Here is a 26,060-nt window from a genome sequence, read left to right as displayed (position 1 = left end):
TCAAGTAGGTCATTTATTTTGGCAAACTCCCTTGTACTGCTGGGATATGAAAAAATAATGAAATAAAAGCACCCTGGGCCAGCCCCCAGGTGAAATAAAAACTCAAGGCAAGAAATTGCAGAAGGTTGTGAATGGTGAAGGGGTGAGGGAATCCAGACTGAAACCACCACACTGAAATAAAGCCCTTCCATTTGGTCAAGAAAAAAAAAAAAACATCTCCTTCATCCCAGTCTGCTGCAAACTCAGATAAACTCAAACAGAATCCAAACAGAGAGATCTTGCCTTACTGAACAGAAAACTGAAATGAAAATGTCTTGGAGCTTTAATAATGAGCTGGGGGAGAGAGATGAAGCTGCATGAGCCAGACAAGGTGTCAGAGGAGAATCTCTGTAGCCCACACAATACAGGTCAGCCCTGGATGTCTTCTGAAAATAGAGAGAAATGGAAAAGTTTGTATTTTAAAGTTTTTTTTTTCCTATTTTTTTTCTGTCTCTTACACATAAGGCATTTCAGAGTAGAAATCATTTTCTCCCCCTGCTAGCAATTACTGGACTGATTCCATGCCTTTTGAAGATAATACTTTGTGTGTAGTTGAAAGGAAGAAATCGTTGGAGTAACATCTTTCTCATTGGGTTTTTTTTTCATCCTGAATATTGATTTGAAAACACAGTTGTGAAAGCCTCCATCTTTTGCCCACTCTCCTTCAAGAGGAAGAGATTACAAGAAATGTGCACACAATCTTCTTTTCCTTGGCTGCCATTTGAGGAGCACACTCAAGCTGATGTTGTGCCATGCAAGGCATTTTCTCTCTGTGCTAATTCAACCTGCTCTTCAAAGACACTGCTTTTGCACTGCTGCCTAACCACTGATTTCTCTGTTTTCCTTTGTTCCAGGATTTGATATGATGGAAGTTTTTGGCTTGGTAGAGAAGGAATATTCCTCCATTAAAGGCGTGGCCATGGAGCCCTTTGTGTTCAGCGGCTCCCGCACCTTCACCCTGTTCAGGGACATCCAGCTCACCCAGAGGACCAGGTGGGAGCAGAGCTCTGGCTGTACCCATCCTCATCCTCAGCCTCATGACATGTGCATGGCAAAGGAAGGTCATTTTGGGGAGGAATGGTGCAGCCCTGCAGGCAACTTCCAAATGAAATGATAAATATGATGAGCTAAATCAAATAATTGGTAGATTGGAAAAAGAGCCAGAGGGTTTTTTACTTAATGTATTAATAAATAAACCTCTGACTTTCCTCAAGATGAGTTGTCATGTAGAAATTAAAGGGGACACAATAGTATTTATAATGCATTTGTACAGACAAACATTTTCACAGTGCTGTTTTTGGTTTCTACAAAATCACTTTTTTCCAGCTTTTTTGTTGCTGTGATGGATGTGAGGATCATGTCACATATGGACACTGCACTGCTCTTTAGGCATTCTGTCCACAGCCACCTACATTTCAGGGATGGCAGTTTGAGGTCACATTTTCATCTTCAATTCCTTCTCCCAAATATCTCTGGTTTGGAGAGAGATCTTTGCTTTAGAAAATATCACTCTCGTAGCTGCTCTCTGCAGCCTGGGCTGCACTGATGAGAGGGAATAACCATCAGCTCTGGCTTGTGGTTTGACCTCATTCTGCTGCATATGAAGCTTCTCCACAGGGTCCCAGGCAAGCCAGGCAGCCCCTGTGACCTCATTCCTTTTTTATGATTATGAATCAGGAGTGATCTGACTCCTAACATTCATTGCTACCTTGTTTAAAGCCTAATTACTGAGCCACTGACTCTGCTTAATCTTAGTTAAAGAGGCAAAGCTTCTTAGAGTAAACAGAGTGGGGGAGATTCAGAGAACTCTTTGGTCTAAATACTCAGGAAATGATGGGCAAATCCTTTTGTTCAGCTCTTACAGATGCCTTTCCAAGGACACTATCACTTCAGAAACTGAGTGAGAAAGAAAATATCTTGTATTGTTTATGAATCAGTCCTGAAAAGATGCCTGATGGGCTGTGTTTATGCCGTGCCAATGTGGCCTGTTGCAGATTACAGGCGTGTTTCAGGCAAAACCAATTTGACCTTCCCTTATCACCTCGTATCCTCTCACTGCTGCTGAGCCTAAATCCTGCAGCTGGGATGTGGGGACCCAGAGGGGGCTTTTCTGTGGGCTCAGTGCTTATCCCTGAAGGGCATTTGTACGTGTTTAGGATAATATAATCATTTAGGTTGAGAGAATCACAGAGTCTGACCATTACCCTAATGCTGCCAGGTCTGCCACTAAACCATGTCCCTAAGCCAAGGGTTTTGTGCCAGGGTTTAAAGATTTACCCCATGATATCTGGCAACCATTCCTCCTCCTTGAAGAGGAGACCTGGGGGAGCGCTTTGGAACCTGGCATGGATGTTTTGTAAGCCTCCACTGAGCTCTCATCTCAAAACCATTGAGGCTGCACTCGCTGTGGCTTGGCATTCCCTGAGGCAGCTCTGGCAGTGATGGATTGACACCAGCTGCTCCAGCTGAGCATCCCCCAGGCGTGAGGAGAAGGCCTCCGAGTTCTCATCACTCACCACAGGGTGGTCCAGGCACAGCAGGCCCAGCCTCTTTCTGTTCACATCGCCATCATCTCCTGGGAGCAAAGCCTTTCCAGCCCCCCTGCCCAGCAAAGAGGGGGATGAGGCTGGGGGATGTTTCTGGTGATGCTGTTCCCTTGCTCTGTGTCATTGCAGTGATGTCCACCAGTTTGCCATCCCACCCGAGCACACCATCGTCATCCTGCTGCGCCTGCTGCCCGACACCCCCAAGGAGCCCTTTGCCGTGTGGCAGGTCACGGATGAGGACTTCCAGCCTCTCCTGGGTGTCAACCTGGACCGTAAGATTCCTTGCTCAATTAAATCTGGCTGCTTCTGTGCATCCTGCAAGCAGCAGGACGCACTTGGATGTTTAAATGTTTTTCTTATTCAGCAGCAGTTCTTGGGAAGCTTTGTTGTGGCTGCCAACCTCACATTTAAAACACTGCCCAGTGCAATTGAAAGACTTGTTTTTATTTTTATCTGCTTGTAGCATATTCTTTATTTTTAAATTTTTTTTCCGTTGTTTAGAAGTACTTCTTGATAACATAGGAAATCTTCCACCCTGTTTAAGGCTAATTATTTACTACTGAATCTATGTGTGAAATCAATTTCTAAGCTGTTATTTGTCCTATCTTCCTTGCAGCCAGTAAGAAATCCTTGACCTATTTCAATCATGACTACAAGGCTGATTTACAGGAAGTCTCCTTTGATGAGCAGGAAGTGAAGAAGATATTCTATGGGAGTTTTCATAAGGTCCTTATCAAGTGAGGGAGAAATGTGGCTCATAATCTCACTCTGGTCAGGGAGTGTTGCTCAAACTGAGGGGTGATCATCCAAATGCTTTGCATCCTGATTGCCAAAGATGTGGCCAACCTCTTAGATATGCTGAAATTCATAATTGTAAAGAATTCAGGTGGCTCTCATGATCAAAATATGATTTCCACATATTGATTTTTCCGTTTTCCCCCAGACTCCAAAAACTGAGGTGTTTTTTATCTCTTTATAATCAGGAAAAATTGAAAAATAATTGTTTTTATTTTCTCAATTTAGAATTTTGGTAAACATTTAGTTCTGGATGAAAGGAAAAGATAATCCAGCCTTGTGAGAAAGCCACTTTATCACTCAAAATAGGGTGGGTTTTTTTGGCTATCTATGTCCTCATAGCAGAGGGATTGCACCCAAATGAGCAACGAGCTCTTTCCGTGGGTATCTGTGGGCAGGTTCATTACTCAGCTCCAGCAAGACTTCTCCCAGGGAGAGCTGAGGGGATCAACAGAGGAAAGCACATACTAAAACTTACTCCTGAGCCCCCTCCATCCATTCACTCATTAAAAACACCCCACCCGTGCCAGCAGCAGGAATTACTGTCGGTGGGAGATGCCCTCATCCCACCACAGAGCTCCAACACGGTTTTCTCCTCCTGCTGCCAGGTGCACGTGGCCGTGAGCCACTTCAAGGTCAAGCTCTATGTGGACTGTAAGAAAACAGCAGAGAAGCCCATCAACACCCTGGGCAGCGTCTCCAGCGCTGGCTTCGTCATGCTGGGAAAAGTGACGCGCACCCGCGGGCCCCGGAGCGGCTCCGTGCCCGTGAGTCCTGGGGCGTGCTGCTGGAGCTGCTGGGGTGGCACACGGGCACAAGTGCCACATCAGCCCCATCTGAGCACCTCCCCACACTGCCCTGCTGATCCTGATGGTCCCCGTGGGTTTAATGAGCTTTCCCAGCACTGGGAGAGTGTTTTTGTCCCTCCTGCCTTGGTGTGGGGACTGTGATGGGGGGTGGCAGGAGGAGTGTGTCGCTACAGGACACGTGAAAGCACAACGCGAGCCACCTGCTATTTGCAAGGTAAAGAAGAAAGTTTATTCTCTGACTCCAACTTTTATACTTTTCCAAAGGTGACAGTGGATTGGAGAGTGAAGGTGCCACCTCTCCAAAGACATTGGGCAAACCACTGGTACATCAAGTTTCTCCACTCCCCATGAAGGAATGCAAAACAATATGTTTTTTATAGAAATTGTGTGGGAAAGTTTTCTAACAGAATGTAAACTCAGAAGACTTTAGAAAATCTTAATAATTAGGGCGACAGGAGTGTGTCCCACAGGAGACTTCTGCTGCCTGCAGCACAGCATCCCTGCACTGGGATGCTGAAGCAGACAGGAGGGTTTGGGAATTGCTTCTGCAAGGAAACTTGGGCACATCATCCCACACAGAGCGATGTTGGGAAATGCTGGTGGCTGAAGGCAGCAGAGCTGGGTGTGCCTCAGTCTCCAGTGTGTTTGGATTTGTCTATCTGAATACAAATGACAGGAAAATAATCTCTAGTAGAGAGGCTCTTTATCAGCTGCTACTTGGAAAAAAATACCCTGAGCCACCAGTGAGTGCTGGCCTGTGGTTGTGTCCTCACTGCTCCACACAGCTCTGCAGGAAGCTGCTCCCTGCCAGGGGACAGGAAAAGGGGATGTCTGGGCTTGGTGTCCTAGCCTGTGCACAGTCCTTGGGGCAAAACCACCCTTCTTCTGTCTGCCTCTTCCATTCTTACTCCCCAAAGCAGGAGTGTTAATTATGTGCAGAATCAGTGGCAAGTTCATCACTCACAAGGTTCTCGTGGGGCTGTGGGAAATTATTCACCACTGACGTCAAGATCTTGCTCCTTGGCCCTGCTTTCAGAGCTAGAAGTCCAGGGGAAAACAGCTCATCAGGTGATTTATAACTCCCCTTGCCTCAAAGCAGCAACATAAAACCCCTTTGTCCCATGTGCACCCCCAGTGCCAATTTTAGAGGCAGAGGTCTGGGACACACCTGGAAAAAAGCTTGTAAGATATGGGGTCTGCTGTGTAACAAACCAGGGGACAGTATCTTCAATCAGTATTTACTTGTTTCCTAAATAAATTCTCTGACAATTTGATCAAAACCTGTGGCCATCAAGGCAGGAATCTGTGCTTTCCTTGTCCCTCCCAAATTCTCTCTTCTAGCAGCTCAGCTAGACAGGTCTGGCCACATAATAAACAGCCTTGAGCCATCCCTACTGCTGTTGCCTTTCAAGCACAGCAACATTTCACATCTTCCACAGCTCTGCTGTCCTTGAGAAGATGGAGTGCCTCATTATTGGTTATCAGGGAACCTTATTTAATTTAAGAAATCTTTAAATGCCACTTGATCTGCAGGGCTTATCTGTATCTGTAACCCTCCCTGGGCTGTACAGCTCTCTCCTTGTTAAATGCATGGAGTGAAAGAAAAAAAAGAAAAAAAAAAAGATGAGAAATAGTGTCAAGGAAAGAAAAATTAGTCTCTGCCTCATTATTTTGTTTGGCTTTGTGCAGTGTGTGCTTTTTTGTTAATCAGAATGGGAAGATGTGGCTGTTGCGAGGGAGGCAGTGAGAGACTGGTTGGGGTTTCTGGGGAGGGGATGACATCCCTGCCCTGGGAAATGCTGCTGCCACATTTACCCTTCTCCCCGTGCCCTCAAGGGAAGAAAATCAAAGTTTGCTTTCACATTCTGGTGGTGCTGAAGCCAAATTAGTTGAGAACCTGCTGCAGGGCTGTGAGTAAATTGGAGATGTGATGTGAAGCTGCTTTTTTGACTTGCCCAGCAAGATAGAGACCTGAGGACTTGTGGAACACTCAGTCTGGGAGTAGTTCTCATGTTGTGACTTTTTTGGGGTGCAGTTATAATTGGGACCACACAGAAGAGCCCTGTCAAATCATCCATGAAGATTATTTTTATCACTTGAACTTCATAAGATTTGATGATGGGTGGTGGGTGCCAATGCTAGTTCCTTATCAAACTCTCTTTTTTTTTCCCCCCAGTTGCAGCTGCAGTCTCTGCAGATCTTGTGCAGCAGTGTGGGGGCAGAGCAGGACAGATGCTGTGACCTCCCTGCACTGGTAAGACAAGGGGCACTGCTCTGCTCATTGACAGGAAGCTGGGGAGGATGGGACAAGTCTGTGGCACTGAAGTGACACTGCAAATGATTTTGATAGACTTAAGAGGAAAAGCATTTTTTTTTTCCTCTTGGGAATAACATCAGTGTGCTTCTTGGTGAAGCAAACAAAATTATATTTGCTTCAAAAAAAGTGAAAACTTCCAATCCTGGTGCATTGCATATTTTTCCTGTCACAACCTCATCCAGGAGCCCTGGGAGTCCCACAGCTTTGCTGCCATCTCAGCCCTGAGGTACAACATCCCCCACTCTTCCTTTCACTTCTCTTCTCCACACAGAGAGCTGCTATGTGGGGTGTATAAATATATAGAAAGGAGAAAATTATCTTCCAATATGTGTTTTGCACATTGCAGACAGGGCTGGTTCATAGGGTTTTTTTTTTCATCTACATTTGTTATTCAACAGAAGAAAATAAAGCACTCGATTGCTCACAAAAATCTCTCTGTGGAGTAGAAAAAAAATTCTGCTTTACTTCATGTAAAAGACTGAATTTTAAAAAACTGAGTGTTGTACTTGTGATCCATCCTGCTCTTGCTGTGCAGCTGTTCATGACTGCTTTTGGCTTGATTTCATTTCAGAGGGATGAGGACACCTGCCCCACCTTGGCTCCTGCCTGTTCTTGCACTTCTGGGCGCCCAGGCTTGCCAGGACCCCCAGGGCCCCCTGTAAGTTCACCCTCCCACCCAGTGTATTGCAGGTGCTGCTGCTGCTTCAATTTTTGTGGCATATGGGTAACACTCCTGGGGCTTTGTGAGGTTTTAGAATCACAGTTCAGGTTGGAAAAGGTCCTAAAGATCATTGAGTCCACCCCTTAATCAGGGCTGCCAAAGCCAGCTCTAAACCCTGTCCCCAAGAGCCACATCTACACCTTTTAAATCCCTGCAGAAATGGTGCCCTGAGCAGCCTGTGCTGGGTCTTGACAGCCCTTTTTTGGTGAAGTTTTATCCTCATGTCTAATCTAAACCTCCCCTGGTGCAACTTGAAGCCATTTTCTCTCATCCTAACTCAAGGAGCTTTTCCAGGGCAAAGCTGAGAGTTTCCCTTTGGATTTTGGATGGTGATGACATTGGGAGATGGAGAGTTGGCAGAGCAACAGCTGCAGCTGGGAACAGGCTGAGCAGTGCCTGGTTCCACACTAATCCTCTTAGGAGAGGAGGACAGGTCACCCTCAGTGTCTGCAGAGATTTCATGGATTGGGGGCTCTGAAATTCTCTGTAAATTTAAGGAAAACTATTCACAAAAAAAAAATCTTCCTGTCTGGATCCTATGTTAAATTGGAGCCTTGTGAGTGTCTGTGTGGGTGGACAGTGTAAAGAGAAAAGGGAGACTTTGCTATCCTTTCTGTCCCCAAAGCTCTCTTTCTGTTCAGTGAATGTCACTTGCAAGAAAACCCTGAAGAAATGGGGGGAAGAGAAAGCAGCCATTACATATGCAGTGTGCTCAGGAAAAATGGCATAAATTCTGCCCCATCCCTTATGGATGCAGGAAAGCTGTCACAGGCTTAAATCCCAGGAGAAAATATTCCTGTTAAATACTAGGAAGCAGTTATTTATATACATGTATATATATATATATATTAAAAAAAAAAAAAAGCTTTTTGAAAATCTGGGGAAGAATATTTGATTTGTACAAGCCAGCTGAAACCTGACAGACAGCCTGTCCAGAGCACCTCAGTTCCACCACTCCAGGTGCTTTGCTCCTGGAAAATAAGCATAAATGGAAATATTTTCCTCCCTTTTCAAGTGAAAGGGTCTCAGATCATCTCCTGCACTGACCTGTGGTTTAGCTCTGAGTTCAGTTCCGTGCAAGGAGAGTGCCTCATTGCAGAGTAATTACTTGCTCGTTCTGGTGGAAGTTTAATTAACAGCACACTCCACTGTCACAGTTTGCTTCAATATCCTAAGTGCATAATTAGCAGCTTGTATTGCCCTGTGGTTTAAGCATCTCCACAGACAACTCCTTAAAGAGCAGGACTTTTTAAGGCATTAGCGGAAATCAGGTTTTGACACATAACCTCCTCCTCACACCTGAACCCTTGGTAATTTGCTGCAGTTACAACAGCACTCACTGCTATTTTTAAAATTCCAGTTAGAAAGACATGTCCCACCTTGTATTTATCACTGTCCTTAATGACTGTCTGACTAGATCCAGCTGGCTTCTGAAATGAGTTTCTGGGCACTTCTGAAAGCACCTTTCCCAAAGTTCCCTGCCTGTGCTTCTCAATTCAAATTCCACATTTTCTTTGGATTCAAGAATAGCAATGCTCAGATTAAGATGTCAAAAATTCACACAAAACCAGGTCATGCCAGGAGGTTGTTTTCCTCTCCCCACCCAGAGTTAGGCAGAGGCAGAGCTAAGCCAGGTCTCCCAGAGCCAGGTCTGCCCCTGATCTCAGCACATGTCACTTTTCTGGGGTGGAAAGTGTAAAACCCAACTGAGTTCCAAAGGAGTGAAGATGTGAGCACCCCTTTTCTTCCTTCTCAAGTGTGTTCCCATGTCCATATTAGACTTTGTTTCAATGTGGATCCACTGGGAGGGAGTTGGAGGGAGATCAAAGAGGTTGAAACTTCATCTCTCTCTGCTGGGGATAAGTGCTGTGTTCCCAATGCTGGTCATGGAGGGACTGGGCTGCTCCTTTTGTTTTCCCTTTCCCACGTTTCTTGGACAACTCAATTAATTTTCTTTTTGTCTCTATTTGTTTTTAGCTCTGTGGGGCAGGAAACATCTTTCAGTGCGGGGCAGTGAAGTGCACAGAGTTCTGTCCCCCAGGCTTGTGGTTACAGTGCAATAAATGTGATGATGTTTTGTGTGTCCCACTGGCAGGGCAGCCCTGGGAGGAGAGGACCTCAGGGACAGCAGGGAGAGCCAGGACCCAAGGTGAGTCCTTAGGCTGGAGATTATCTCAGTGCACCAAGCTGAGCCTAAACAGAGTCTTAACAACACATAGAGGAGGATGGGATCACTTACTGTTAATTAAATGCTCAGTTGGGCTTTGGAGATTGAGATGATGAGCCTGATTGTGCTGAATTAATGCAGTGAACATGCAGTGTCCTCTGAGAGCAGCTGTGCTGCTACAGGGTCAGGCTTTGTGCTGCCACATCTCCTGACCAGACACGCTTGTGCTGCCCTGGGCAGAGCGGCGTGAGGAGGGAGCAGAGGGCCAAGCACAGCCCTGAGGAATGGCTGGGTCTGAGTCCCCCAGCCCTGGGGACTGCAGCAAACCCTGGGGAAAGTGTTCACAGCTCCATGGAGCAGCACAGGGCAGAGCCAGAGCAGACCACTGGTCCCATTTTTTGGGATGACATCTGGGAAAGCAGCATGGCTGTGGGGGGTAATGAGAATGGACACAGATCTCAGAAATGAACTAAGGAAGGTTTCCCTTTGCTCTCTGACCACCTTGAATAACAGGAATATCTGCTTGGGAAGGTGAACTTTGCTCTGCAAAGCACTCTCTGCAGCTTTGCTCTCTGCTCTCGTGAAAGATAGACCAAAATCTTGGAGCTAAAACTCGAAGGCAGCTGAGGTTACTGGAGATGCCCTCAGTGCCCCAGTTTAATCCTGAATTCTGTAGATGGCTCATGCTGACCCAGGATTTGCAGTGAAAACCATGAAGAGAACAGGCACCAGCCACTTCCTTCCCTTTTGATTGTTTCCTTGTCTTTGCTTTCAGGGTGAGCCAGGCCCACCTGGACAAGTAGGACCAGCAGGTCCCAGTGGCCAACAAGGCTCTCCAGGCTCCCAGGGAATCACAGTTCAGGGCCCTGTGGTATGTGACCTCTTCCATTGTCATTTTTGGACTCGCTCTTCACAGCCAGAACCTGTCTCAGAAATGGGTGTCAGTGCTGTGATTTACAGATTTATATCACCCTCACTAACAGCTGAACAGCTGCAGAGGGAGAGGTGACAATCAGTGGGGATGATGCTGATGAGGCCCTGCACTTAAGCATTTTGGCCAAAGCCTGCTTTTGTCCAGACTCTCCCTAATGGGCTTTTATTTCGAGCAGCCCAGTGGGGTCCCTTCCAACTCAGGATCTTCTATGAATATTCAGGCTTTTCTCTTTCCATTGATCATCATTGCTTGGCAGGGAGTAGTGGCAAGGGCTGCCACATGTCTGGGATGGCAGAATCCCTGTGCACATGCCGTGGCTGTAAATTACCCTGGAACACTGCAGGGAGCAGGAACAACCTGGGACAAGGATGTGGAGCAGCAGGATGCTCTTTGCCTTAAAGGGTTCTGCCACACAGCCAACTGTGTCTTTCTGTTCTAATCCAAGGGGCCACCAGGAATTAAAGGAGAGAAAGGAGACACTGGAATCCCTGGCATGCAGGTAATGGTAAACACCACTCCTTCTACTGTTCCCAAAGATTGCCCTTTTTTTTTTTTTCCTGAATAACTACTTTAAGCAAGTCTGAAAAGTGGTGCACTTGTCTTCTTGGGAACTGTCAGTCATTTTGGAATGCCATCACTTTCCCAAGGAAAACTGAGTCACTTGGTGTAAGAGAGATAGATCTATGATGGAAGTAAAGCTGTGGTAACAGTCTTTGCTCTATGTAATGAATAACTCTCTCTCTTCTTTGACCTTTTTTCTTCTGTCCTCTGTTCCAAGATGAATGAGGGCAATGATAATGAGATGCTGACTTTACCCAGAATTTCTGATTTACAGGGCATGCCTGGTGTGCAGGGAGCTCCGGGCAGGGATGGACTTCAAGGTGCAAAGGTAAAACACCTCACCCCTGTGGTTTAATGCATGGGTGCCTAAAAATCTGCTAGGAGCATCCCAGCAGAGACCCAAAACATCCCAGTGCAGAAGTGAATGGTCTTTTCACAAAGCCAGAGGGATTGGAAGAAAAGGATCATTTCAGGTTTGGCCAAATTTGAGCACATACCGCCCTTCCTGAGCAGATGTTTTTTTACCCATCTTTAGCAAGTTCCTGTTAAAAGCAGCACATGGAAATCATCTCACTGCTGATGAGGTCTCTTAGAATCCTCTTATTAGTGAATGACTGGATTTGCTTTGCAGGGGGTGAGGGGACTAGAAGGCACAGCTGGGCCTCCAGGACCTCCTGGACCGAGGGTGAGTACTCCCTGTGAGTGATGCTCTCTGAAATCTGTTCCTCAGCAGAGTTTTATGCTTTCACCTGGCAGTGTCAGGGAAAACCCCCTTCCCGAGGTACCACGGGGAACATCTGGCACATCGTGCAGGTGCCTCCTTTCCCTGCCACCCTCAGTCTAAGAGGAAAATCCTTGGCTTCCTCTGGCAACTCCTGAGGAAGCTGCACCCCAGCAAGGATATCCCTATTTTGCTGTTCTCACTTTCCTGACACTACTGTTTTCCAACTATTGGTTGAGTTGTAGGGGATTTGTCTTGTTAGACTGAAATCAGCAGGAGACAGAGGATGTAGGCAGTGTGAAAGGTTCCCCCCCCATCACTGCCAGTATCTGCTGCCAGTGCTGGATGTAGATGGGTGTACTTGTACTCAGTCATGCCCAAGGTAGCAGAACTTTAAGATCTGTTGATTCACAGCTCCTAATTGGAAGGCACCACAGGAACACTTCATTTTACTCAGGAAATGGAACCAAATTTGGGTTTAGTTGATGGCTGGTGGACCTGATAAGTTACTGATTCTCACAGCTGAATCTCACAGCTGAGTCTCACTGCTGAATTATAAGGAATTTGGCAGTGGTTGTGCTAAGTTATTTATAGGAGCCAAGGTTGAATTAGGCTCATAACTTCAGCTTGTTCATCCTGGGAATATGTGGAGCTGGCAGCATTGAGCCTCAGCTTTTTAAATATGAGGAAAGCACTGTCACCTTCAGAGCAGGCTCTGAAGGCTGTTCTGGTGCTGCCTTGAAAACTTTTCTCATTTTCACTATTCAGAAATTTGCTAATATCTACTGAATTCAAATGTAATAGCTGGACAATTCTAAACCAAAGTATTTCTGCTAGTTGTTTTTGGCTTATTTTTTTCTTCTCTTTCTGGCTCCAAAAGGCACAGATAATTCACAAAGAGGGGATGACCACAGAAGGCACTTTCCACTCTCTAAGCTGCTGTTGATGATGTTTAGTATTAGAGGCCAGCACAGGTTTTAAAGGGAAAAGAAAACAACCATGTGGTACTGGGAGGCTGAAGAAGAGGGTTGTGCTCTAGGCTATGTCTAAATCTGAATATATAATGAAAGATCAAAAACCTGTAGGGTATAAACTACACTGCAGCTTTTTGGCAAAACTCAGCTTTGCTAGCTTGGCCATAATTGAGATGGTGATGGGAAATGATGTGAGCATGACTGACACATGATGTGCTTTGAACAGTGGGATTGTGGCTGGACAGTAAATTTAAGACTATTGTTCCCTCTAAACTACCACCATGGGTGCCCCTGGAGCCCTTAAACAGAAAAAAAAAAAAAAAAAAAAAAAAAAAAAAAAAAAAGGATTTTTAATCTGTAATGTTGTAATGTCTGCAGGGTTTTCAAGGAGCCACAGGGACCCGAGGCAGCAGTGGTGAGAAGGGACCTCCAGGTGATGTTGGGCCAACAGTAAGTTTCTGCTTTTGGATCTCAAAGAAAGCCAAGACATGTGAAGTGAATGGGAATGAGCTGTTCCCACAGCAGCTCTGCCTCAGAGTCTGAAGAATAGTTTAAATTCACACTCATCCTTCTTAAGGAGATATCTGGGCATTCAAAGCCCAGGCTACTGACCTGTTGATAAAGCATTCAACAAATCCCACCTCCCTTTGCCCTCTGCAGATTTACCTGCTAGACAAAATCTAAACAGATTTCTGGTGTAAGATTCCAGAATAAAGCAAGAAAGTCACTCCTGAGCTGGTGCAGCCAGCCTTGGACTTGTAGGTGAAACCACATCAAAATGTCACAGGTATTTCTTCTCCTCAGATGTTAAAAAACACCTGTCCTGTTGGGAAATCTGTTCTAAGAGTACATCTGAGAAATTTCTGCATCCCTCTTGATCGTGCTTATCCCACTGCTCCAGATTTATTACTTTTTTCTTAAAAAAAAAAAGTTTTTGAGTAAGAGTTCATACTTTCAAGAATGGACTTAAATCTCTTGCAATCACTGCCATGAAGTCAAGGAAGCAACAAGAGTGTGAGAAACAAGCTTTGTGCTCCATTAATATAACTCGTACCTCCAGTGAATTTATTAATTTGTTTGTTTTCTGTTCTTCCTTTCCTTAGATTTATTTAATTTATTTTTTCCTATAGGGGCTGCCAGGTCCCAAAGGAGAAAGAGGAGAGAAAGTGAGTTTTTCTGGTGCTGGGTGACACTGTCAGTGCATCATACCCTCAGAAGAGTGGGTGTGGTAACCTGAATTGCAATTTTTATTTAAAATTCTGAGCCAAACCTCTCCAGTGCTGGTTGTACCTATTGCTTGCTGCCTTTCCTTTCACCTGCACAGGCTGAGCTGCTGGGGTGTAAATAACCCCACAGCAGTCAGGAGCTCTTTAGTATCACTTGTAGTAATGAAGCAGAAATGTCAAATGCAAATCCATTCTTTGCTGAGAAGGGAAAAAGCCAAACCCACTTGGCTCCACTTTGTTCTGCTTTAATGTGCTGCAAAAGGAGACTCATTTGTCATCACATTGTCCGTGGCCCAGCACAGACCTTGGCAGTCAGGACATCCACACTACCTTGGAAGGTTATTTCATTGGGAAAAAACGTTTTTCAAGTTTTTCTCATCCTGATTTCTAGTTAAATCAAAATGCCATGACTTTCTAGGAGTCATTGACAAGATTGACTTATACAAGTTTTTCTTCAGACAGGGATGAAGTGCTTTTGTCTCAAATTAATACCTCAGAATTATATTTTTAAAGATGATTTTCCTTCCAATCCCACCAGTTTTTCTTTTTCTAGACTTTTTTTTTTTTTTTTAATACTGGAACTTTCTGTTTCCCCCTCCTTTGGGTGCTGATCACAGCAGTTTTTTAAGCCTGGATTATCTGCACTGTGATCCAGCCAGAGATGTATGTTTTATAAACAGTTCTGGAAGCAGGTGCATTAGGTATGAATTTTCACAGTCAGTGTTTATTTTTAAGCAGGTTTTTGCATTTTAATTGCTTTCCCCTACTTTACTAAAATTTTATCAAGGGCCCATCATATATGATTTATTCAAAATACAGTAAGAATCAGTATTCATGGAAGATGGAGTCAAAGATAGGAAGTTGTAATATCTGATCATACTAAATGTTTTACATATCACAGAACACTGAGTTATAGACTTAGCATTTTTTCTGATAAAATTTGAGGGTGAAATTTGCTCTCCGTTTTTTGGTAATTATTTAGATTCGGTCTGGGCCTTTTGATGTGCAGAAGAAAAGCCACTATTGATGTTTCCAATTTCAATTTTCTGGTTTCAGAGCTTCATGATAAATAAATAGAGCTGCATTTCACAGTAATTAATATCTCTGGAACTCAAGCTGAGAAAATGAATGGGGTAAAAGCTATCATGCATTATGAGATCGATCCTTCCTAAAAGATATTAATACTTCATTTTTTTCTTAATTTTTTTTTAATGTTTCATTTTAGGGGGAACCACAGTCCTTGGCCACAATTTACCAGCTCGTTAGCCAAGCTTGTGAGCGGATGATTCAGAGTGAGTAAAACCAACCCAGCTCCTGAGTGTGTTCATGTGGTGATGGGACAAGGGGGAATGGCTTTAAGCTGAAGGATTGGATCTGTATTAGATATGAAATTGTTCCCTGTGAAGGTGCTGAGGCCCTGGCACAGGGTGCCCAGAGAAGCTGTGGCTGTCCCAGCCCTGGAGGTGTTCAAAGCCAGGTTGGATGAGGCTTGGAGCAACCTGGGACAGTGGAAGGTGTCTGTGCCCATGGGAGGGGGTGGAACAGGATGAGATTTAAGGTCCATTTCAACCCAAACCAATCTGTTATTCTGTGATCCTATGACTCTCCAGAAGTGGAAAACCAGAGGAGAGACAAGCTGAAGCTGTAGTGATCCCAGCAGCTCCACCACCCTGTGCCCTTCTGAGCACTGACCAGCAAATGTCCCATCTCAGGCTCTAAGCATGACTCAGCTTTATCAGGTGGCATTAGCATAGAAAAGACCTGCAAAATATTTATTTGCAAAACTCTCTGGTGTTTTGCAAAGCCTCCTTTATTTCTTAAATGGAAAATCTTGAAACTAATTTGAGAGAAATGATTCTTTCAGTGATATGTGCTGATTCCTCCCGAGGCAGTTTTGTGAAGCTCCTGTGCTGTGAGGTGCAGAGAGAAGCAGTGTCTTGTCCAAGGTCAGGCAGCAAAGTCATCACTCAGCTGCCCATCTTCATCTTCTGCCTTTCTCAGTTTGGACTGACAGCTTTTTAGCACTAGTTGATTATTCCAAGTACCTTTTTAGACAAAATCCTTTGATTTTTATCTCCTGAATTTCCCAGCCAAGGAAACGCTTGTTTTCTCTCTTGCCTTCTCAGCTCATGTGTTGAAATTTGATTCATTCATACATGAACATGCAAGGAAGCCAGTTCCCATTTGGGAGGAAAGGTTAAAACCAGGAGAACCAGGACCACCAGGTCCTCCAGGCCCACCTGGGAACAGTGGAGAAAGAGGAGAAAATGGCACCCCTGGGCAGCCAGGCAAAGATGGGTATCCAGGAGAGAGAGGTATGGACAGAAGTGTTTATATGCATTTTCCACTGCATCTTTGATACTTTGACTAAACATCTTAGTGCCTGAAGCAGTACTGTATAGATAATCCATGATATTATCTCATTTCATTGCTGTTTTCCTTTTGGATTTCTCCATTCTAGAAAGAGACAGCCAAATTATAAATCTCAATAAACAGGTAGAAGCCAGATGCATCCCACTCTGTTTTCAAGCTCTGAATGGAAGGAAAGGCCAGATTAGCACCATTTGTAGGTTTGGGGGGGATGGAGAGTTTAATTTAAGAGGGCAGGAGGCTTTTTCTACAAAAAAATAGTAATTTGGGTGAACACAGGGTGGTGGAACAAATCAGCTTTGGGCAGAAATGAGGAGCATTGGAAAACACTGATGGAAGGCATGAGGGAGCTGGAGCAATCTTCAAAGGGGAAGTAAGTTTCTGGAGCAGTAGTTTCACAATGAAAGACAGACATAAACAAAGAAATAGATTAATATAATCTCAGAAGTGGCCTCAGTTATTGCATGTAAATGAGTGAAAGGTGTGAAGATGTTTTGCTTGGATTCGCAGACAAGGTTTGTCAGTGGCCCAAGTAATTGTCTGCCAAAATAAAATGAAAAACACTATTTTCAGCACTGTCCTAACACCTCAGAGGAACTGGAAATGTTCTGTTTAACTCCTTCCTCCTGCAGTAGTCAGTCTTAGCTGCTATCTGCAGAGTTTATCAAAATGCCACTTCAGAGAGAAGGGAGTAACAACAGATTTTTCCAGCCTGTCAAGCAGGAGAGGGCAGAAGATGGATCTCAGTGAAAAAACACCTGAAGGACATGGCTGATCAAAACATTTTCATTTTGAAACAATGAAAAATCGTATTTTGTCAAAATGTACCTGTTTTCTCTAAAAGGTACTAGTTTCACAAGTAATTTAAGACAAGCATCAATCCTGGCTAACCAGCACTTGGTCAAAGACACAGTTCAGCTTTGTGATTTGTTTGATCCACTTGAAGAGCACAGAGGTGGACCTGACCCTCAGGCTGGTGCAGTAACACTATTGCTATGAATTTCTCTGTGAAAAATGTTCATTCCCACCCCTATTGGGCTGCAAATCCATGCTGCTTTGATCAAAGAAATCAGTGATCACAGCAAGAGTTGGTGCTGGTCACAGCAAGAGTAGATGCCCAGACTGAATGAAAGCAAATGGATGTTTCTCAGTGTTGCCAAGGGCTGTGACTCCACTTTGACAAATGGAGAGACTGGAAGAGCCTCAATTTAGGGTGAAATTCAACATACAGAGAAGCAACACTTATCTCTTATCTGTGAATAGGTGCCCCAGGGCCCAAAGGAGAGAAAGGGATGTCTGGAGCCAGTGAGGAAGGGAGCCAAGGACCCAGAGGCAGAACAGGTAAAGTGACCCCAACTTCTGTCTATTGATCCAGCAGGGCCATGTGATGGCCACCAGCTCTCAGATTCAAAGCATCACCCAGCTGAAGGACCCCTGTGGTGGGGCTGGACTCACCTTCCTCTTCCTCAATGGTTCGTCTCTGCTAAAATGCAAGAGATTACTCTGGGCAGCTTCTTCCCTCTGGTACCCATTCCCAGGGGATGATGTGTTTTGAGGACATGAGACACTTGCAGGGAGTTTAAGTTTCGCTGCCTTTTTGCATGCAAGACCAGATGCTTGGGGGATAGAAGCTGTGAAAATTCAGCTCGTGGAGCATAAGGGTTTGTGAGTAATCTGTGAGGATTTGGTGTACACTTCTACCCTGATCCCTGCTACTTGGGACCTGTGGGAAGTTTTCCACTGGCATAACAAACCAGTTTTGCACTGTCAAAAGAGTGTGGTAAAACACATTTAATTTAATTTCTCGTTCTTCATTTAATTGTCTATAGTTGAGATGTAAAGACACAAAACCCAATGGTTCTGGGATGGATCCTGGGGTTAAGGTGATTCTCTGCATTAACATGTAGGTGGATTTGGGGTTCTCATAACCAGGCTCCATTTTTAGCCAAGCTGGTTAAAAAATAAGGTCAAGAATACTGGGATTCAGGTACTGGGATTCAGAACAGGTTTTCCAACAGGTAGGTCCTGTTTGTCCACCAAAACAAGGAAGCTATGCTCAGAAAATGACCTGCCATGTAGGATGGAGGAAAATACAGAAGAGGTGTTACACTGCTAAAGCATGTGTGCTACAGCTTACAGTGCTTCTCCTTCTGCAGGCCCACCAGGAGAAGTTGTGCAGGGGAAACCAGGTCCCAAGGGTTTCCCTGGGAATGCTGGTCCTCCAGGTTTCCCTGGTGTCAGAGGGCAGCCTGGGCAGCCTGGGCACCCGGGGGGCTGTGATATCTCTGGATGTTATGAGGCTGATAGAAGAGGTAAGTCCTGACTATGTGGGTACAAAAGTGAAGATTTTATGGCTGGTCTCTGGTTACTTCTCCTGAGCCAGGCAGAGACCTCTGTTCATCCTTCAGGCACCATCAGTCCTGCAAAGTCTCCTCTGCAGGGTAATTCCTGTGCAACCCACATGGATAAAAGCCAGTTCCATGGGCTGCTCCTCAGCTATCCTTGATGGATTAACACATAGCTGCAGCTCTAGTCAAGCAGGTGGGGAGTGATCCTGGGGGATCAGTTCTTCATGTCCCCAGCAATGTTTCCATGGGGGATGGAGGGAGGGACAATTCCTCAGTTCCTACATTTACATTTCATGGAGGTTTAGTGAGACAAAGATCTGGGTGGTGAAGAAATTCACTGGCATGGAACAAAAGGTTTACAAGGGAAAGGAATTCATTCTGTGCCATTCCTTCTCAGACTCTGACACTGATTTATTCATTTGCTCAGTGGCCTCATCCTTTCCACACACAGATTTTGTCCCATGATGGCTGGGGCGGAGGCAGCTGAAGACATTGCTTTTCCCTGGAAATCTCTGGAAGAAAACTCCACAACTCCAAAAAAAACCCAGCAAACCAAATAGCAGATGTGTTATGTTTTTTTAATGCCCCATCATTTCTGTATGGGCAAGTCAATCAAACCCCACAGCCACAGCCTGTGTCTGGCTGAGCCGTCTGTCTGCACAACTGTGGCGCTCAAACTGACATCCCACAGCAAGACAAAGGCACAGCTGGACACTCAGGCTGACAGACTTGTAAGAAAAAAAGAATTACTGTATTGAAATGCTCAGAAATAACAGATAATTTCTGTCCATTTGTCTGCTTGTGGTTCCTTTTTATCAGTCATTCTGTGTCCCAGCACAGAGAAAAGCAGCACCTCATAACCAAAGAAGCAAATCCTCTGGAGCAAAGCTGCATTTTCTGTTGGCTGCCAAGGTAATAAAGTCTAGCACCATCTTGGCTGCTTCTGCTTTTGGCAGAATGCTGATGGTTTCCTTGCAGGGCTGTTTTGTACACAAACATCCAAGCCAGAGATCACCTCACTGTGATGTGACAAACACTGTCCAGCTCCCCTGGGGCTTGGTAACTCAGGCAAAGCCTTACATGAGTCACAACCCTGTGCTGAGAGGAGCTGGAGATTAACCTGCTGCTTTTTCCATGTTTCCCTCCTGCAGGCTGAATAGCTACTTTGCATTTTATCAGGTGGAATATTGAACAGCTCTGAGTCTGGCTTTTACCCATATGACATAGTGGAAATTGTTGTGTTACGCCCTTTTCCTTGCTATCAGCTGGGATGTGTCTGCAACAAACCATGCAGATACTGATAAAAATATTCCTCCTTCTTTGCAATCCCTGCTTTGGGCTGTGCTGGATCATTGCCTGTAACCTGCCCCTGCTTCAGAAACAAACCTTCCCGAACTCTCACTTAAACCCTAAGCCTAAAGCAGAGCAGCACAAAAAGTATCAGTACAGATTTTTCAGAGCTGTTAAAAGGTAAAAAATGGAGCATCATGCACATTCCTCCGCATTTATTCTGGATGTGTAATTTCTGCAGTTACATATAGGCTGGCAGCCTGGGTGCTCATACAGCCAACCTTTGAAATCTTAGCAGCAAATACATCACACTTAGAGAGTAGATTGTCACATCAATACCAAGGAGAAAGAGGTTTACCTTAAGAGAGCTAACTTTTTTAGACAAGGAGTCCAAATATTATTTCTTCTTGTCATTAAGGAAAAATCCTATGGAGTTAAGAAATCCTGCTAAAGGAATATTGGAACATGTCAGACTTGTGTGGGAGACAACCTACAACAAAAGGCAGATAAAATATGGTTAGTGCATCCTGTAAGTATCCAAGTCATCCTTGGTGTGTTAATTCTCTAGAAACTCCCAAGAATTAATATTTTCAGTATGACATACATTATCTTTGGAAAATGTAGGAAAATGCATAGAAATACCACTCTGATAGAAGTAACGTTTCTGTTCACTGGGAATTCACACTGAAGCTCTCCGGAGTTGCCTTGACATATAAAATGGAAACCTTTCAGCTCAGATGAAGTGTTGTTGCAGACAAAGCTCCAGTCAGAAGAAAAAGAAGAGGTCAGAGGATCTGAAGGCTGCAGCACAGCAGGAACATTGTGTTTGGAAGAGACACCTGCACAGGAACACCCTGCACAGGTGTTGGGAGTCGCAGTGTTTCTGTTTATACAGGTCAAAGAGATTTGGAACTGTGCTTTCCAGATTCCTTGGGAAAAAAAACAAAAAACAAAAAAACCCAAAAAAAAAAAAACCAAACCCACAAAAAACCCCACCAAAAGCAAACAAAAACAAAAAACCAAACCAAAACAAACAAACAAAAAAAAAAACCGCCAAAAAAACCCCAAAAAACAAAGTCAAACCTACAGTAAGTTGGTTCAAAATGGTTCTGAACTTAGCACTGAGTATAAATTCCATAGCTGTAATAAAAAGCTGCCCACTGAAAGCAGTGGGCAGCAAAGGCAAGGAGGCAAAAGGGGTGCCTGCACAGCAGAGCAGAGAATTATTGTCATGAAATGCTACCAAGTGGGGAAGGTGAGCAGTGCAATGAGGAACATCTGCACCTGCAGGTTATTCTGCTTCCTTTCTGACTTAAACCAGTGCAGCCAAATTCCCAGTTCTGAACTTGCTGTTCTGCCTGTTCAAATTAGTAACCACAGTTGACTTGAGACAGAGCTCCTTTATGTTTCTTTATCAACTGCTTTTGAAAATTGCTCACATCCCCTCTCTGCCTGTCTTGGGATTTGATCTATTTTGGTGGAATTTCTAGTGACATTTGCTTTTGTCTGGTTATTTCAGATACAACAGCAACGGTCAGATTTTAACAATATTGGGTCCCAGCTGGGCTATTGATTAGGAGACAGACAACCTGCACAAACAACTTGTCCATTTATCTTCCTAAACTTTGTCCCATGAGTGGTTTTATTTACTTGAAGTCAAGGATATTTAGTCCATGTAGTGTCACAAAGCCTGTGCCAGTGATTTGTAACCCAATTCCTCGAGCCAAGGAGCTTTTCTGCTGCGAGATTTTAGGCACTGAGAGTTTGACCCACCTGGTGTAGGTGGATTCTGGCAGAGGACTTTTCAGTGACAGATATTTTTTGCAAAAAGCATCTTTTTGAGGTATTATCTCTGTCTCAGGAATAAGCTATAACCACAGGAGTAATCAGCAATGCTGTTAACAAGCAGCAGAGCTTGTTATGCCTTTTCTCCATGACTCAACAGCTTGGCTGGACCAGAATTAAAGGGCTGGAAACAGAAAGATATCCTGGGAGTGGATAAAGAGTCATTAATGGACATCTCTGCAGTGAGGGAGGGCCAGGTGGGGCTGTTGTGGGGGTGTTTTTCTTAGGTCTGTACATGAATCTTGCATCTCATCTGCATCTCTGCCTGTCTGCCTCTACACCAGTGAATTTCCTTGAGTCATATTTCTTGATAAATGTCTGGAGAAAGTTCTCCAAAAGGGAGGTGTTACAAGCTATGTGGATTAGCTCACTGGGGAATGAGATGGAAATCAGCCCTGGAAATTCTGGGGAAATGGGGATTATATATGAATGTAATCATATGTATCATCCTACCAGCCAGCTGCAGATAAAATACCCTCATCCTCTGTGGCTGGGAAGCTGATCTGGACAAAGGGAGCATTAGGGAAGCAGGAGAAAGAAGATGTAGGGAAAATCAGAACAATGGAGGTAACTGAGGTTGTTATAGTCAGTTTTGTTCCATTCATGCCCAAAGGAGCTGTACTGGAGGGAAAGCATCAAACACCATGGTAAGGATTCAATCTCTCCTGCACAAGTGAAACAGAAAAGATCAACATCCATATCTGCTGTCTTTGATGCCTTTGGGGTCTCTGAGCTTAGTTTTGCACTACTGGAAGCTGAAAACCATTTTTACTTAGCTCTGGATCTCTTCCAAGACGTTTTAGGGCTCTTGTTGTGTCCCACTCTTGCTTCCTCACTCTTTTTCTGATGTCAGCTTGTTCACTCAAGTCCCGAGAATCAATTCTGAGCTGGGAGCTTTACAAATGCCAGCAGTCTGGCTGCATGCATTTTCCTGAAGTCTTTCATATGCTAAAACCTCTCTTTGTGTTCCATGGGTTTGAAATAGCACAATTATTCATTATTCTACAGTTATAGTCTGGTTCATGTCCCAGTTTTATTCCAGTTTCTGATCATTAAATCTTATGGAGGGATAGCATCCTCCTAAACAACGTCTAAGATGGAATAACCTGCCTGAGAAAGAGCAGTAGATGTTGTTTCCTAATTTCTCCCCTTAGACTTCAAAAGGAGGCCTTTCAGAAGCAAAAACAAGAATTTATTTGAACTTTAACCTGGGAAACTACTTATGCAACATGTGCAGAAATGTAGTTACCAGTGTATAAAAAATGCTGTGCCATTGACAAAGCAGAGGAAGCCAGGGACCTGCCCTATCCCAGCTCCTCCCCAGACACCAGTAACACCTCTGTAAATGGTTTCAGCTGTCACTCCTCATCTTGTCCCTCCAAACCCTGTGATCCCGCAGCGGCACTGCCTCCTCAAGGACACAGCCACATCCTTAGCACTCCTAATCACACCTGGTACTTCTGATGTGCAAATGCAGCTCTTTCCTCCTCCCACTCCTGCATGGCAGGGCCATTCTGCCTGGGCTTTCATGTCCTGCTCTGCTGGAGTGGAAGTTCCACGCTCCCCTTGAGACACTGCCCTTCACACAGTGTGCACTGCCCATGACTCTGAGCAGAAAAAGTGAAAATTGGAGATGATCCCTTTGCTGTCAACAAAGGACAGCCTGTGCCCATCCCTACTGAATTTCCCAATATGTCACTTTGAGCATTTGGCTCTTATTCTGTCCTTAAAGCTTTATCAATTCTCCTGGTGCCTCGCAGTCCCTGCTGCTCTCAGGGGCCCAGCAGCAGCTCTGGCTGTCCAGCCACCCTGGCTTGCCTTTGGTTTTGGCTCCCGTGTTTGCTGGGAGATGTGAGCAGACACTCGAGCTGCTGCTGACTCCATCCCAGCTGGAAACTGCTGGTTTTACTGCTAAAAATGTGCATGCACAGCCAAGCCTCCCACCTGCTCTGCTGCTAGTGGCTCCCATGTGCTCAGGAGGAGGAGGAGGAGGAGGGGGAGGCAGAGCGAGCTCTGAGCAGCTGCTGCAGGCACAGCTGTGATAGACACCCTGACCCAGCAGTGCCCGGGGTCAGAAATCTTCCACTTTCATCATCCTTTTGCCAGAGCACTCAGAGTGTGCTGGGGAGTGTGGCAAGCACATTTCTCTCTCAAGATTCTTCATAGAGGTGCACAGAGAGAAATGAAAGAGAAAACAAATTCTATTTCTGCTCCTTGTTTTTCCTATGTGGAATGTGTTTGGAGAATTGTTTAGCTGGAGTGAGTGCTTGGTTGGATTCTGGTGAGGATTGTTTGAGCCTGGTGGCCAATCCAACCCACCTGGAGCTGGACTCTCGAGAGGGTCACAAGTTGTGTTAGAGTTAGAGTCAGAGAAAGTAGTATGTAGTGTGGGAATCCAGGGCTTCCCCCTGGCTGCCCTGGCAGGTCTGGGACCCCCCTGGACAGAGCCCCCAGAGACACTGTCTTTGATCTCTGTCCATGGAAAAGAGTTTTCAATCTTACAGCATGAATTGCAAGCTCTGAGTGTTTGATATAAGTAATAATTAGTGTGGCATGGGTGCAAAATTAAAATTTTAGGTTTCTAGATTAGGGGTCCAAAGGGGACAAGATGGAGGAAATTGGGTGTGCCTTGTCCTTTTTCTCCTTCTTCATGCCCTCCATGTCTCACTGTGGTGTTGGCATTTTTCTGTTGGTTCAGGCTGGGGACACACTGTCCAACGTAGGTGACAGATATTGGCACGTTATTGTAAATGCAGCCCAGGGAGTTTCTGGTATTTAATGTTTGTCACATCCCACTGAGGGCAGAGCCCCACACGCTGCCCTGCAGGACAGAGCCGGGCAGGGCAGCAGAACATGTGAGAGATAAACAGAATAAACAACCTTGGAACCAGCACAGAAGAATTATGGCTTCTTTGGCAATGGGGCAGAAAGACAGAGACTTTTTACAATCTTGGGATCATCAATAGCACAGATTCTGACATGTAGTTTGAGTATCCTCCTTTTATATAGTATATTAATGTATTTTAGCATAGTTATAATAAAGAAATAATTCAGCCTTCTGAATTGAGTCAGACATCGTGATTTCTTCCCATTGGGTTCGCCTGCATTCCCAATGGGGGAGGGCTCGCCCCGTGCCCCGCGGGGCTGTGGCACCGAGGGCCCCGAGCACCAGGCCTTGAAGATGTTCGACTGCTTGTTTTCCACTCACGGACTGTGAAAAGGGATAAATTAGCATCTCCAGAGGCTGGGTCTCTCCTCACTCCGGCTCCCTCAGGCTCCCTGCCTGCCTCGCTCCCGCCGTGCCAGCACAGCTCTGTGGAGCTGGCCCAAGCCAGGCTCCTCTGCTTTCCGTGCCAGCCCAACAGGTTTTAAGCGCTCGGCTGAATCTGTGAACACGGAGGTCACTTGTAGTTCCTTAGATGAGGCCTCACAGGCTGATCACTGCAATGATTTCTAACCTGTGCTGTTGGGCTGAGTGCAGTAACTTGTATTTCAGAGAAGTCTCTGAACCCCATTGTTCTGGTTCTGAGCAGTGCCAGGCCACCACGCAGCGGTGGCACATGTCCCACCTGGGCTCTCACCTGGCTCTGGCTCCTGCCAGCACCCTCTGTGCTGCTCCCCAGGCAGCTCCTGCCTCTCCTGGAGTGTATTCCCCTAAATTCAGGGCAGGGTAAACTTCCCATTTCCCAGAGAGTCTCCTGAGTGCTGATCCCAGCTGGGTGTGGAGGAGGCACTGGGCAAAGCTCAGATCCCAGAGCCACAGCCTGGTCTTTGAGTTGTGCTCTCATGGAAGGTCCTGAGGCAGCTTTTAGAGGATTTTTAGACCACATCTGACTCTGCCTGCACACACTGGTAAAATGTTCAGGAGCCCTTCTGCCTCAGAGCTCAGAAGGAAGAAGGGAGACACTGGGCTATGGGCTGCTCCCAGCTGGCACCCAGCATTGAGGATGGGAACAGTGAGCCAGACCAAACTGAGCTAGGCAGACTGAAAGACACAAAATTTCACCTCAACATGAGGAAAAACTGCTTTACACTGAGGGTGGCAGAACACTGAGGCTGCCTGGGAGATCATGGAGTCTCTCTGTGACCTAAATAACCTGCTCTAGGTGACCTTGGGACATTTCTTTATTATCCTGACATCATCCTGGATTTCTGTCTGGCTTCCCCATGTCTTCGGTACCTTCCCCACCTACATCAATGGTTTTAGCTCAGGGTGACCCTCTGCAGAAGCCATAACTTGGATCCAGGAGATTTCCTCTGAAAGTACCCTAAAGTGTTGACAATGTGATCCCAGTCTTAACCCCAAACCCTCCCTCCATTTGCCTGATCCTCATTCAGCCCCACACTCCACGGTTCCTGGAGGGCACTGGCCAAAGTAAAATCTATATAAAATCTGC

The 26,060-nt window shown here is 45.3% G+C and overlaps 1 protein-coding gene across 2 annotated transcripts in view; it reads left to right on the top strand.

Annotated features, from left to right (window-relative positions):
- COL20A1 (collagen type XX alpha 1 chain) overlaps positions 1-19,317 on the top strand; it is a 53,211-nt gene extending 33,894 nt beyond the window's left edge. For both annotated transcript variants that reach the window (XM_085558222.1, XM_085558223.1), the window contains 18 exons: positions 894-1,032; positions 2,715-2,857; positions 3,202-3,311; positions 3,989-4,147; positions 6,366-6,443; positions 7,078-7,164; positions 9,323-9,376; positions 10,170-10,265; positions 10,774-10,827; positions 11,164-11,217; positions 11,521-11,574; positions 12,963-13,034; positions 13,715-13,750; positions 15,036-15,102; positions 15,937-16,125; positions 17,444-17,521; positions 18,337-18,492; positions 18,980-19,317. In XM_085558222.1, the coding sequence (XP_085414348.1) occupies positions 894-1,032; positions 2,715-2,857; positions 3,202-3,311; positions 3,989-4,147; positions 6,366-6,443; positions 7,078-7,164; positions 9,323-9,376; positions 10,170-10,265; positions 10,774-10,827; positions 11,164-11,217; positions 11,521-11,574; positions 12,963-13,034; positions 13,715-13,750; positions 15,036-15,102; positions 15,937-16,125; positions 17,444-17,521; positions 18,337-18,492; positions 18,980-18,993 (1,640 nt within the window). In that variant the 3' untranslated portion in view covers positions 18,994-19,317. The remainder of the gene's footprint in view (positions 1-893; positions 1,033-2,714; positions 2,858-3,201; positions 3,312-3,988; positions 4,148-6,365; positions 6,444-7,077; positions 7,165-9,322; positions 9,377-10,169; positions 10,266-10,773; positions 10,828-11,163; positions 11,218-11,520; positions 11,575-12,962; positions 13,035-13,714; positions 13,751-15,035; positions 15,103-15,936; positions 16,126-17,443; positions 17,522-18,336; positions 18,493-18,979) is intronic.
- The last annotated feature ends 6,743 nt before the right edge of the window (positions 19,318-26,060 follow it).

This window comes from Lonchura striata, chromosome 20 (genome assembly GCF_050655825.1).
Source record: "Lonchura striata isolate lonStrDom1 chromosome 20, ASM5065582v1, whole genome shotgun sequence".
NCBI lineage: Eukaryota > Metazoa > Chordata > Aves > Passeriformes > Estrildidae > Lonchura > Lonchura striata.
This window is presented reverse-complemented; position numbering and strand designations above follow the sequence as displayed.